The sequence below is a fragment of the Stegodyphus dumicola genome, chromosome 9 (assembly GCF_044657685.1).
Source record: "Stegodyphus dumicola isolate Sdum_Otavi_A_Nest chromosome 9, ASM4465768v1".
Classification (NCBI taxonomy): domain Eukaryota; kingdom Metazoa; phylum Arthropoda; class Arachnida; order Araneae; family Eresidae; genus Stegodyphus; species Stegodyphus dumicola.
The window spans coordinates 164362825-164378584 of record NC_140776.1 but is presented as its reverse complement, the minus strand read 5'-3'; the positions used below and the strand labels follow the sequence as shown (position 1 = coordinate 164378584).

Here is a 15760-nt window from a genome sequence, read left to right as displayed (position 1 = left end):
TTTCGGTCCAAAGTGAGCAAATGCGGCACCCAACGTGCAGCCATCTTGGCATATCTAACTCTTGGTTCATTATGCGGCAAACACGTTCTTTGAACATGCTAATAGCCTCTGATATCCCTAACATTGATTCGATGGTCGTCAGCACCATTTGTTGGATTTTAGCGATGTTTTCGTCAGTGGTTGCAGTTTTGGGCCGTCCTGAACATTCATCGTTATCCAAGCACTACGGCCACGTTTAAATTCAGCTGCCCAAAATTTCACAGTAGTAAATGATGGTGCAGAGTCCCCATACACTGTGCACAACACCTCTTTAATCTGAGTAAGCGTATTACCTTTCAAAAACGTGCAGCACGATATTCGGTTTTTTCCATTTTTGCGAAAATGGCCACATCACCTCACAAAAGTAATTGTCAAACAAAAAATTCGCGTTCAAAATAACTGAAATTTTGATTGGTAGTTATCAAGTGATGCCCAAACAAGTCCTCCCCCCACACACTTCGGTTGATTTGGGTTGCCATCTACATATTGAGGCCAGAAACTTTTCAGACAGCCCTTATTGTTAATCAAAGTAACTTTTAAAGATCAATAATACTGATACACCTTCGGAAAAAATCAACGCATTTTTTCCCCACTTCGATTATGCAAACAATCCTCAAATAAAAATAAGAAACAGAGTGAGAAACAAAAAAAAATTGCACGCGAAAATACGATACAATGCGATGCATCATATAGACACAGAAATACCATACAGATTTACAAAGTGAAAATAATTTCACATCGTAGCCAACTTTTCTTAGAAGATCCTATTGGGTTGGCAACTAAGTAATTGCGGATTTTTTTTAGAAAATCAAAGACAATTTTTTCATGGAACTAAAAATATAAAAATAAGAGACAGACTATAAAAATAAGAGACAGAGTGAGAAAGAAAAAAAATTGCACGCGAAAATACAATACAATGCGATGCATGATATAGACACAGAAATACCATACAGATTTACAAAGTGAAAATAATTTCACATCATAGCCAATTTTTCTTAGAAGATCCTATTGGGTTGGCATTTTTTCATGGAAAAAATTCATCAAAAAAAATTGCGCATTTTTTTTAGAAAATCAAAGACAATTTTTTCATGGAACTAAAAATATAAAAATAAGAGACAGACTATAAAAATAAGAGACAGAGTGAGAAAGAAAAAAAAATTGCACGCGAAAATACGATACAATGCGATGCATCATATAGACACAGAAATACCATACAGATTTACAAAGTGAAAATAATTTCACATCGTAATCTGCATGCAGAACTCCTTAAATTTGCTGACTAAGTACACGTGAGAGCAAATACTACCCAATTCGAATTTTAACTAGTAAAATTCAACCTTAGCTTGCAACAGGGATGGGTTTTTTTCCCCCAGCTCAGTAGAAGATAAAAAAAATCGGAAGAAACTGTAAGAAATGAACAATGATGCATCCCTTTGGTATTCTAAGTTACTACTTTTATTTATTTACTTATTTTTATTTTTCTTCCTTTTGTTTCATAATTCTGACTGATTGTTTTCCCCAACTTTTTCTTGGCGTTTTGAATTATTATTATTATTCTCTTAACATTCTTTCGAGTCACGCCGAGGAAGATTATGTTTTGACGAGTGCTTTTAAAAAAGTTCTTTAATTTTCTTTAAATTTTGCCTAAACATACTCTCATTTGATTACTTATGTTTTAAATTTAAAAGAGGATTTCATTTGCTTATTTTTCTTTCGCTATTCAACGGGAAATAATGCAAGGGTACAGCAAGGTATTAGCACAACCTCCTTAGTATAAATCGGCTCAACAGTGGCAGAGCGTAAAGTCGTTGATCGCTTGTTGTTCAGTCCGAAGTTCGAGTCTAGGAGAACAAATGTATTGCCCATTTTGATCAATGACCTTTTGCCATCTTTCAGACAGCATCATAGTCCCACGTTCATAAAACTTCTGGTTTTTATTAGCAAAAAACTGAATCAAGTACGATTAGACATCATCATCATTATTGAAATTTTTACCATTCAAGGAGTTCATAAAGATCGAAACAAAAAGTAATCAGATGGTGCAAGGTCAGGACTATATGGTGTATGTGGCAAAACATCCCAACAAAGCTCCAATAATTTTTGCCGAGTGACCAAAAATGTGTGTGGCCTTTGTGATGCTTCTTTGGCAATATGAAGCAACTCCAATGATGGAACACAGAAAAACTTTATTTAGCACTCAAAATGGCGACATACAAACAAGAAGAGAAAACATATTCTAACATTTAAAAATAAATTACATTCTTCGTGCGAGAGTCGCACGTGGCACTCGAGTCTGGTTTCAAATATTTCCATACACAAATACCTTAATGTTCATCTATTTAAATTGTTTAAACTACAAGATTTTAATATTATTTAAAGCTGTTACACCTTGTATTGTCATGATGGAATACAACACCTTTTCGATTTGTCAATTCGAGCCGCTTTTCTTCAACTGCATTGTTTAATTTCGTTAGTTGTTCAATGTAGACATCAGAATTGATCGTTCGGTTGGGTGGTAAGAGTTCAAAGTAGACAATTCCTTTGTAATCCCACCAAACTGATAACAAAACCTTCTTTTGATGAATATCAGCTTTTGATGTTGTTTGAGTTGGTTCACCTGGCCTGCTCCCCGATCTTTTCCGCTTGATACTGTTGTAAACAACCCATTTTTCATCGCCAGTTATCAGTCGTTTTAAAAATGGATAATTTTCATTACGTTTCTTTAGCAAATCGCAGCTGTTAATGCGTGGCGTTAAATGCGTTTCTTTCAGTTCGTGAGGAACCCAATTATCGAGTTTTTGAACATAGCCAAGTTGTTTTTAAGTGATTTTCAATGCATGTATGTGATACATGAAGCTTCTCTGCAATCTCACGTGTTGTACTGTGACGATCCGAATCGATTATTGCTTTGATTAGGTCGTCATCAACTTCAGCTGGACGAGCAGAGTGTTTTTCATCTTGAGTGAAAAATCACCAGGACGAAATTTGGCAAACCAATTTTGACACTGCCGTTCTTTTAAGGCTTCGTCACCACAAAAAGCACATAACTTTTTATGAGCTTGCGATGCGTTTTTCCGTTTGCGGAAATAAAAAAGCAAAATATGACGAAAATGTTCCTTTTGATTATCCATTTTTCAACGAACGCCAAACGAAAACTACGCAACCGATCAAAAAACTTTCTTTACTGATTGACAGCTGAATTGCCAACTATCAAATAACAAAATGAGTTTTACATTTGTACTACGTCTGCAACCCTAAAAATTCAACTGAAGCCATCCACCAGTGAAATCCGCAATTACTTGGTTGCCAACCCAATACATGAAAGTTTCTCTTCCCTTAGTCAGACAGCCCTTGAGTGCTTTGCCGTCATCAAATAAACCAAACTTTACTGCATCACTGTCCAGGGTGTAATGTCAAACACCTTCTTTGATGATGATAGTTGTCTGTTCTTGTTCTTATTTCTTGGTTTCTGCTGCACTAAGCATAATAAACATGTTTTCTCACCCTATTCGTGTTCTTCCTTTCTTGTGTTTTGTGTTCTTACTACTGCAACAGGAAAGCATTTCTGACCATGCATTACTATGTGATTTTCCATCTCTAGATGTACTTTATCTCTCCTGAATTGCTGAAATTGGTTACAAACTTTCAGGAGAGATAACTTTACAAACTTTCAGGATATATACACACACCCACATTCTTGCCTGGCTTTAAAAGTCCTTACCCAGCTGTTATTCTCACAATCATTGGTCTTAGGCACATACTTCCAATTCGAAAAGTGTTTTAAATGATGAAAATATTCATGTTTTGGTAAAGTGAAATTTTTAAAAAATTTTAATTTTTGACAAATAAAATCTGGCTTTTAGATCCCGATTCTTATATTTGGAAAAGTTTATACACATTATGAAAAAATAAAATTAGAAGTTTGACTCCCTTAGTACAAAAAATTGACTGGAATATTTAATTTCAAAATTTGCAATTTTTGATGTCATTTCCAGCTTGCCTTGAGAGGTCGATTAATTAAGTTAGAGCAATTAGACGAAATAAGTTTAAATGAAGTGCAGTACAAAATGTGTATAATTTATTAGACCATACAAGGAAGTCGTTAGTTTCCATATCAGATCTTTTTCGACTACAAAATTCCTGACCAAAGCAGAACTGATTTCAATTTATAAGATGTTTTGGTACTTTCTGATTATCCACATAGTGGTTTCAATATAAGGTAGAAATACCAGATGTTTAGCATATTTTTAATTATACAAGTGACAACAACTAACTAATGCATGCTGCCACAGACATGTTTTAATACACATAGATTTGTATGTTTTACATATAGCCATCATTCCGCTGAACAATATCTACTGGCTGTAAGAATGTAAATGTTGGCCTTACAAATTCTTGTTATCCTCAAAGTTTATTTCTTTTCAAATGAATAGAAAAGTACCTATAAGTGCTAAAATTTCTCTAACAAAAATTTTCTGCCATTTCAAAAAATTTTAATATTATGTTAATGGCATAATGTACAATCCACTCAACTGTTTTTAATCAAATCTTGCTGATAAATCTGTCAGGACAAGAAAAATACCTTAGACAAATTATCTTTCAGACATGTATTGAAACCTCTATATATGTGTATCACGGATGCAGTATCATCATAATGACTAGCAACAGCTGTTGTATCTTTAGCAGAATTAAAAATAAATTATATTTTCTTTGAAAATTACATCAAATGTTACTTTTCTTCATGGCTTCAAACCCAGAAAGTGCCCTATTTCAGCTGTTTAACATGCAGAAAATTTCATGTAAAATAATATCAGCCATGTATATTGTATTGTAACAGGGCTGGCACTATGTTTTTTGCCACTTGGTACTGCCACACTGATTGCACAGGTTCTGGTGCCTGCCATGCATCGTAATCTCGTAATATAATAATATAATTAGCATCCTGCATGCCGTAAAACTGTTATGTCGAAGGATGCACTATTACAATGCTCCGCAACCTTTTCTCACCTGCGATGCACAAAAAATCTTTCTGGAATTTCGTGGCACACCAAAAGCTAATGTATATATGTATTGATTTATACACAAAATTTACAATAAATTTTTGTTTTTAATTTGAAAAATATACAATTATAAAACCATAACATATTTATTTATATGCAATCATAATAATTATCAATGTGATACCTGCGCTTCAAAAAAGTTATATGTTTTTGAGTTCCGAGTTACCAAGGAAGTGCCAAAAAAATTCAAATGCTGACACACTTACAATCACACACACAACCACACAACAGTGAAATATATAAAAACATTTAAAATAGACATTATTAAGGAAAAAAAATTGTCATTGTGTATTAAATACATGATAAAAAATTGCAAAATGTCAAATACATGTATTTGATTGCGGCACACCTATATCCTACTCATGGCACACCAGTGTGCCGCGGCACACCGGTTGCGGAGCACTGCACTATTATATCATCTGGTAGCTTTTTATTAAATAAGTCTGCATATCAAGCGGAATAAATGATAGCAATTATATAACACTTTATTAAATCATTTGTATGGCCCTAAAAAGGGCCTTTATTTTTAAAGATGTTGGTGTATTTAATTATGGCAAAGCACACGAGGTCTATCTGCCTAAGGGGAGGGATGCCTTTCGTGGAGGACTTTCTAAGGGAAACTGGCTCGTATACACGTTACACATGGGGAAAACCACGAAAACGCCCATGCAGCCAGCCCGTTCGCAGGATTCGAACCTCGGACCGAACTACCAGTGTTCAGCGACTTTACCACTCGGCCGCTGGTGGGCGTTTATTTTTAAAGAAAAATGTGATTTTAAGCTTGTTCTCCTGGAATGTGATTTGTCAGATGAATGTCTCATCTATTTGCTTCAATCTTGATAATGACTCAAATGGATGACATCAATAATTTCACACACAGTTTAAATACAGCTCATCACAGTTGAAATCAAAACAGACACTGCTGGCAAAATTTATTGCTACAAGCAATATCAGACTGTTAGGCTTTTTAATCTATTTAGAATTTAAAATGCAGTCATGGCTTTTCTTCCCATCCCAACCCCAATTCATTTTTCAAAATGGTGGGATCACACTTTCTCCTTCTGCTTGAAACCCCATCACGTAACTTTTTTAAATGGTTTCTTTTTCTTTTCTCTGCGCATAGTCTCCAAATCATTATGGAGCTTAAACACCCCCATTTGACAATGCAGTCATGCATAGGAGGCTCACTAGTTTGGAGACATTTTCTGATACAAGAGGAAAACAAAAAAAAATTGACAAAAATTTAACAGAATGCTATTGCCATTTCTTCACTATAAGAGTCAGAAATATTCTGAACTGTTTCATAGCCAAAGATATTTACCAAGCATTTCTGTTTGCTTAATTTTATTCACTTACAAAAGAAAAAAAAAAATATGCAAAATTATTGAACACTTGTTTTAACAAAAAGAAGTACTTTTACATCGTCAATGGTATGTTTTTAATCTCATTTATATTTTTATATAAAAAAAATTCTCTCTAAGAATGTAAAAAATATAACAATATAATTACATTACACAATATTTCATATGAACTGTTTATAGAAATAGCTCTGTAAGTCCCACATATATAATTTTACTTTCTTATGTTTTATAAAATAAGAAATTTTAAAAATGGTTAAATAACAGTGACTTTAAAATAAGTTATGATATTTTATTTCTTCTAAATTAATGGAAGATTCCACACAGTACTAAAATTATTTGAGACCAATATCCAGACTGATGTGATATTGATGCATTATTTCTATCTTAAATTTTTTGTTTCTCATAGTATAAACTTTACAAAAGTATCATTTTAAAAAAACTACCAGTTTCACATAAAAATAGCAAATACTCTATATATGACACCAAATAAGGTTCTATAAATGAACTTGTAATCACAGTTCATCATTTTACCATTCTCATCTGCTAACAGTCAAGAAATAGTTATGCTTTCAAGATCATCATCTATCGGGGAAAAAAAAAAAAAAAAAAAACTATTCAAAAACATAAACATGAATTTCCTGAAAACATGGCTATAGACTATGAATGTCAATGATAAGCAACTATCAATGTGCATGACCGGAAAATAATTTCAGATCATTAAAAATGGCAAGCCTGTGTCAGTTTTGCATTATTTGGAAAAGAAAAAAAGTATTTTACTTTAACTGTTATAAATTCGAGATTAACTTCAGATCAGTATTTTATAATCTTTTAATTTCTTAGAAGTAACATTCTAATACGTAACAGTTATTGTAACATAATATTATGCATATAGTAAAACACTTGTGCAGGAGAAAAGGAAAAAGAGAGAGAAAATGTTGGTTAATCTTTGGATTATGGTAACTTAATTTTTTGGCGAAAATTTGGCGACCAACCCTGCTACAGCAACCTGCTAGTTTTGTTTTCACGAAGTAAAGGTTCCCCCCCCTCCCTCAACATTTTTTTTCCAACAATCTGCTAGCCGAATTAAGCTTAAGCTAGAACTTTTATGGAACAAAAGTGCTTAATCATGACGAAGATTAGGTGCGAAATTGGGAGAAAGTGCAGAATTGCCCACTGCTTGCCGCATTTTTAAGAATTGCACATACACGGTATCCATGTACACGTCAGCCTATTTTCACTTAAAAAAAACATCCCAGAATTGCACAAAAATGGCATTGTGCACACTCTTGACTTTATCCATGTACACTGCTAAAGTCTTAGCTAGTAACTTTATCACCTTACCAAAATGTCGCCAAACTACCTGTTACAATATTCCAAAGATTAGCCAAAGTGTTTTACAATTTTAATACTATTAAACTGTGATATCTCTATTTGAATACATCATATTTTTTTCAAGTGCACGCTGAAGGGTTTTTAAAATCTTGCATCATCATCATTGATAAATAATGTTGCATTGTTCATTACGTAAATAAACAATGAATGGATAAAATATTAACAAAATAAAATAAATTATCCAAAAGTAGCAAATGCTCATTAATAAGCATATCTATGAAACTCTTAACACAGAAATGGTCATTTAGCCATTCAACAATACCAGATTCTTTCAGGTAACCTGCAGCTAAATCCTGATCTAACCAATTCAAATTTAATAATTTTTATCCATTTTTTTAAAACAGAATTCTCACCACCATCATGAATCAAAACAAGTAAACTTCAGTTTTTAGATATAGGAATAATTTGATAATTTAAATGAAATATACAAAACTGTTAGTCCTGTGTTAGAAATAAAATCTCAAATAAGGCAATCAAGAGCAATTTTCTAACTGCAATGAATTCAGTCTGACTTCGTAAATTGTAGTGATATGAAATGCTAGCAATAATTTCTTTATGAAAGCAGGATTTTACTGTCAGGTGCAATAAACAATTATCCATCCATTACAGCCAAGATCTATAAAAAAGATACTTTCAAATGATAGAATGAAATATTACAGATCTATCTATTTTCAGACTATACATAGCTACAATACAGATTTATCAAATCTCTGAGTACAATGCAATGATAATGAATCAAGGCACAGGTTGAATTGTATCATCTCATTACATCACAGCAATATTAGAGATATTTGCCTATAGCGAAGAATACTTTTATGAAAGATTATTTAAAAAACCTTATTTGTATTTACATTACATACAAGGAAAATCACAAAATATTCTTGCAGCCCCTGCTTGTTCCATTAGTGGGAAGAAGAAATAAGGAATTAATCAGGGATATTAACAGGCATTAGTCACAGATTAATGGGACAGAAAGAACAAATTATGATACCTGAATAATCATGAGCTTATAATTAATTATGTTACAAAACTGCACTGAGAAGAGAAATTGTTTTTATATTCTTGAGTGATTTTTACTAATGCTTTGAACAGCATTTCAAGAAATTACAACTAGTATCTCCCTTATAAGCCTTTCTTGGTACTTAAGTGCCTCCCCACTTAGCGCCAAACATAAATGCTGGCATGAAATCTAACTAGAAAAAAGTAAATATTTTATAACTAACATAATAGATATAATGCTTAACACATGCTATGCCAGTGTATTGTGCAATTTTTTGATATTTTAAATAAAAATAGATAATTGTATACAAAGTGGAAAATGAAATTGGGAAGGGCATGTTGCCAGCAAACTCTGTATCAGCTCATGAGGTGCGTCGACATTTGCAGCAGCGTGGACTATTACCAGGGTGACCATTACTTCGGCTTCCCTTGACAATGCAGCATAAAGAGAGATGGCGACCCTGGTGCATCAGATGACAAAGCTGGGTACAGGAGTGGCACAATGACGCCTTTTTAAACAAGTCTCGGTTCTGATGGTCGTATACATGTCTGGAGTGTCCGAGTAGAATGCACGTCGCCTGCTTCCATTTGATATCGGCATAGGGGCTCTGCACATGGTGTGATGGTTTGGGCAGCCATTGGGTACACAACACGCACATCTCTAGTTCGAATCGTCGGTAATTTGAACGCATATGGGAACACAAAATATTATAAGGCAGCTCATGTGTTGGATATAATTGATCGAAAAGATAATGATAATAAATTATTAACATATGATCGTCACCCTTCCACTTCTCCACAACATAAACCCTCTCTCACCATTCAATCTCAAATGATACTTTTATACACCACTGTCCTTACATTTATCAATGTACTTCCTCCCTTTTCAGTTTCAACAAGTGAAATTTTATCAAATATATATCATTTTTAAGTTAGTCTATATTTTAGGGTACCTCTTGAATTATCGCCAAGTTGTTGTTTCATTTATCGCCAAGTTGCTGTTTCATTTATGGTAATCTTACATTGAATGTTATGGAAACCCTATTATGACGTGACTGATTGTAATGCGTGATTGCAGTAATTTCAACTGTTGAGAAAATATTTTTAAAGACTTAGTTATGCATTGGACGTTGGTTAGGAAGTATGTTGCTTAGTTTATACTTTACACCATAAAATGTCTGCTGGTAGTACAACTAACATGAAAGTTTCTGTACACTTTGGAACAAATGGGGAAAAAAAACATTGATTGATTGGTGTGTAAATGAAGATTTAAATGGCTTTGTTCACCTCTCGGTGAATTAGGCAGTAAGATTTAAGGATTTGGAAACCGGAGCTCATAACACTATGGAAGGTATGTGGGATGTAGTAAAAAATGATTTTCAAAAGAAATGCTACTGACAGTCCAGCAGTACGGAGGATGTTTCAGATTTTTACTTTGGTAAATGTGGCAATGGCAGTGTACAGATTCTAGTCTATATAATTTTAAATAGTTTTTGGATGCTTTTAAGGAATTCTGTGTGTCACACATAACGAAGAAACAGAGATGGTAAAAATATAGTTTAGGGTACCCCTTGGCGAAACTTGGCGGTACAGGGATACCGAGTTTGCGCAATTCTTTGACTCGCTATTTTGGCTTGCGAAGTGGCAATTTTTGGCACAAAAATCACCGCAACACAAAGTCAAAATAACAAGACAAAACAAAACAACTGACCAAACTTGGTATCCATGTACACATCGACCTATTTTCACTTAAAAAAAATCCTCGAATTGGACAAAAATAGCATTGCACACTTTATGTATGTACACGTCGACCTATTTTCACTTTAAAAAAAAATCCCAGAATTTCACAAACTTGCATTGTGCACTCCATTCACTTTGTCCATGTGCACATCAACATATTTTCACTTAAAAAGTCAAAGGAGCACCCAATTCTACAATACAGGCAAACAAAAAATACATAATCTCAATAAACTACATTTTAAACCAAACAATAACATCAAAAAGGAAAAACATGCTATACATTTAAGCACTATAAAAAGCAAATATCCCTATTTAAAAGTTCCTTCATCTTTAGTCTGTGGCACACAAAATTCCTTAACAGCATCCAAAAACTTCCTAAATTATCTGAACTTGAATCCGTATATCGATGTCGCCACATAAATTCACAAAAATAAGAGTCAAAGATATCCTGCGTAATTCCCGACTATCGATGACACTTTTTTTGAAAATTTCTCTTCACCACACTACACACTTCAATATTATTTATATGAGCTGCCGTTTTTTTATTTTTAAACGTGAGTGCATGATTTACAGATAGGTGAACGAACCCATGATCAGAAAGACAATTATAGGACTTCCAACAGTCAGATATAATAGTTGTACCTGGCAAAATATTTTGTTCGATTATATCCAATAAAGTTTCTTTCCTTCTATCCTCATCCACTTCAAAAAAAAAAAAAAAAAAACTTCCCATTCCTCGTCTATTCCACCAAACACCCACTTTCCCACCACATGTTTACCTCTATTATACTTCCACTTATAAATATAACTACTATATACTACTATATTCCACTTATAAATTTACTTTCATCTATTTCAACAACAATTCCCACACCCCCAATCTTTTCACCCTTCCGAAGACCATGCATACATCTCTACAAAAAACTTTTCCAATGCGATACCGTCTTATGATTATTAATATATTCTTATGATTGTTATATTCCATCTTGATGATTTCTGAGTTCGCTTCATACACCCATCAAAATATCAATCATACTCAAATGACTTTTTTCAAACCAGGTACCCTGTATAATCGAACGCTTTACATAGTGACCATCTGAACCTCTCTTGCTATCAAACCCATTCAAATCCATCTAAACGGTTTTTACGTTTGACTAGGCGCATATCCTTCCTACATACAGGACACTTATAATGGCTATTAAGTAAACCTTCATTTACACACCAGTGAATTAATGCTCTTTTCCCTTTTCGCTCTAAATCGTACAGAAACTTCAAATTAATATTACTACATTCAGCCATTCTACCGTCTAAACAATGAAACCAACACACACCACAAAATCGCTTACAAAACATCCCATGATTCAAAATTTCACAGAATCATGCACCCGATTATGTCACAATATGGTTTCCATAACATTCAACTACTTACGCTACCATAAATGAAACAACAACTTGGCGATAAATGAAACAACTTTGCCATAACACAAGGGGTACCTTAAAGTCTACTCTAACCAAATATTTAGAACTTAATGCATTAACACAACCACCTCAGAACAACTTGGCAATTTTTTGCAAATGAAAAGGTAAAAATTACTTGCTGAATGCAAATTGATGACTTTTGTGACTTTTTTTTCTAAAAGATTCCCTAACTATCAATGTTTATCATGATTTCAAAAACATTATCAATGTATGAAAAGCAATCATACTTTGATTTAAACTACACAAAAAAATCAGAGAATTGCATGAACTCAGGCAAACAACGCTACCTACTGAACACATCTATTCACTGTTCTATTAGCAGATCATTACAGGCCAGGTAAGACATAAAATTTGTCTATCAAATTAATAACAAGGGTGTAAAATACATAAACAAGTATTTATAGCAGTATATACAGATAATAATACACTTATAGAGCAGGGCGTCACCGCATTTGCAGGTAGAGACCGATGCATAAAACTTGAGTTAAGTGTACCTAAAGCCCAAAAGTTCAGGATATCGCAAGTAACCACTTAAATGGTTCGTAAATATAGAGGTTATGACGTTGCTTCCCTGAGTTCCCCACGTATATATATTTTAAAACCGATTTTAATGCAAAAAATATCGCATTTTGTCAATAAAAATCAATGGAATCAGGAATACAACAAAAAGAAGGCACACGACAAAATGGTTATGTTTCTTAACTGAAAGACTGAGCATGGTTGCCCGAAGGTCTGAAATGGTTAAGCACATAGTTCTGAATGGTTATGGGCATAGTTGACAAAGTTTGGCACATTCTGAAAACTTGGTGACTTCTACTAGATAGTTGCATCATATGTAAGTACCAAAGATTCATGGACATGAATATATAGGGCCAACTTTAGAGAATTAAATCTTGCAATGTACTACCCACCTATACAGGTGCACTAGTTATAGCAAAATACATACTGCAAAAAAATATAAGTTTAAAAAGCTAACAAAAGGCATTTATTTTTTTAATTCATAAATTAATGATACATATGAAACCAAAATTCAGTTTACACATTTCATAACTAAGCTTGAAATCTGCATGAATATTAAATATAAATTACGGCAGTTTCAATGAAAAATGTCATGGGAGATAAGAATAAGTAAAAATAGCTGCAAACACCATCAAAAGTACCAAAATATTATTAATTTCACTTCAAAAATAAACATATCAGGCATAATATAAGTGTAAAGAAACATGTAACAATGATCTAAAATTTTTTTCTGTAATTTCACTTTCTAAAATATGAAATAATAATCTTCCTACTTTTTCTGAAATGCTCGAAGTCTCTTAAGCTTAAAGGATAAATAAAGGGCATCTAGCATTGATTTAAACAGCCTATCAAATTTGTGAAAATATGTCTTTGAGGACATTATTATTGCCAAAATAGCATATTCATTAAATACTTATTTAAATTGAAATCCAATTCAAGGAAAAATTTTTAAATATTAGAAATTAATAATATTTTAGAAACTTAGATGCATATTAATGTGGCAAAAACCAACATTTACTTTTAGAATCTTGTAATAAAATAAATAAATATTACTACCAATTGCAAAACGAACTAAACTACTTTAGTCAAAATACATAAATGAACATGAAAATATTTGTAAACTTATTTTTATAACTTTGGAATGATATCAATTTAACATATTTAAGAACTTAATAAAACAATAAAATTTTCAGTTTAGGACAATAGATGGCTTAAAAACTTCGATCTGTTTCATTCACATGTATTTTCATCACTTTAATTATTAGCTAACATCATAACCACAACTGAAAAATCTGCTTTGATTCCACATATAAATGCACATTTTAAAATATTAAGGTAGATATGTTGAAAATAACTTAACTCCTGCATAATTTACAAATATATTAACTTGACTAAATCTGAATTATTAAATTTAAACATTTCGGTTAATTAATTTTAATTCGCATAAGTAAAGCAACCCGTATAAGAAAGAGCAAATAATTACTGACCTAGTTTCATCCGCATATAATTTTTAAACTACGCTAACATAAATTAATACTATTCATTCTCTAAGGATAATTTTCATTTTATTTGAACATAAACAAATATCAATGTAAACAAATAAAATGCACTCCGTAGTTCGCTTCCGCTTCCAAAAATGTAAACATTAGCGCCATCAAAACATCTGATTAGCATCACAGATTTTTCTTACTGATTAAATCATTGCTATTTATTTGTAGTGCAGTAAGTATAAGTTTAGAATGAATAAAATAAATTAATATTAGTACATACCAGGTGAAGAACTGTATTCACAACTTCCTTGTTTGACACTTGCCCCACCTCTACTAAACCTATGAGAACAGCAAACTTCAGGTTATCGTTTAGAGGCATTTTAATTACATCTTCGGGCCTTTTAGCCTCAGTTACATTAGTCTCATCAATTTTCTCCATTGCAATCTTAGCCGACATCGCAAAGGAATTACTTTACGGAGATAAATTATGGAATTATCGATATTTACGAATCCACAATGCAGTAAACCGTACGCTTGCAAACAACCATGTTCGTCATTTTCGTTAAAAGTTAATCCTTTAGTGGTTAACTTGTTCAAATTCCATTCATTTAAAACAACGGAAACATTATATCATCATATAATTCAAAACTGCAATAAATAGCTCAGGATTTCGTTTTCCCTGAAAAACATACAAATCATGAGTGATCTACTCCACCGGTTCACACCAAGTAAACTGCGAAACTGAATTACATTTGTGTTTCTGACCAACAGCGCCACCTTTTACTTCCGGAATCAATGAGTTGTCTGGTTAAAAATCACATTTCTTACTGTATTGCTCGAATTTTTTATTTCTTGTCATATATATTGATTAGTTATAGCATGAACTCGATGAATTTTATAAGTACGGTATATTTTAAAAAATAAATTGGTAAAAGCGACTAGTTTTTCGTCATGAAAAAATGAAAGAAGCATAATCTACCATCTGCTTTTTGCACCCATTCAGCTTTTAAATTAATGCAATTTTGTTTAAGTAAACGGATGATATTTGCATTACTTTGTTAGTATTTGACATATTTTAAATATTATTTCAAATTACTCTCGTAATTTTTTATAATCCAGTTCAGGTAGGCACGAAGGCTGAGCTAAAACTAGTGCAGACGCACTGGGTGGCAGAATTTAGGATTCGAAGAGATACACTGCATGATAAAAGGTCTGCTGGCTTTGGTAAACTCGTAGAACAAAAGATGGAAGATAACCAGAGTCTTCAGGCCGTATCTGCTAGCAGAAAGCCTGGCACTGGCACTGCGGCAGCTTACGTGGAAGAGTTTGCTCCTACGGAGTATAATGTAAGGAGTGTAAAGTTATGTCCAATATTTAACTAATTTCCAATTTATTAATTTTTTATAAGCACACAGTAAATATTCTCTTATTTACTAACAATCCAAACTTTCTGAAAAGTTATATATATTCGTATATAAATAATATAAATGTTGCTCACCTTTGGAATTCTAAATACATCTGGTTTCTTGATTCCCAAGCTTTTATTCTTCAATCTAACAGTTCCATAACCACTGTTGCATCCAGGGATGAAACAGGTTCCATTATTTGACTTTTTCATAATGAAAATTGATATCAAATCAGTATTTTCGCTATTATTGTCAATGCAAAATACTACGAAAAG

The 15760-nt window shown here is 32.8% G+C and overlaps 1 protein-coding gene across 1 annotated transcript in view; it reads right to left on the bottom strand.

The window, feature by feature from the left end:
* The window catches only part of LOC146995535 (neurobeachin-like), a 261679-nt gene extending 246872 nt beyond the window's left edge, over positions 1 to 14807 (bottom strand). Inside the window, exon 1 of the mRNA XM_085823139.1 lies at positions 14360 to 14807. Within this exon, the coding sequence (XP_085679265.1) occupies positions 14360 to 14536 (177 nt within the window). The 5' untranslated portion in view covers positions 14537 to 14807. The remainder of the gene's footprint in view (positions 1 to 14359) is intronic.
* Between the last annotated feature and the right edge of the window lie 953 nt (positions 14808 to 15760).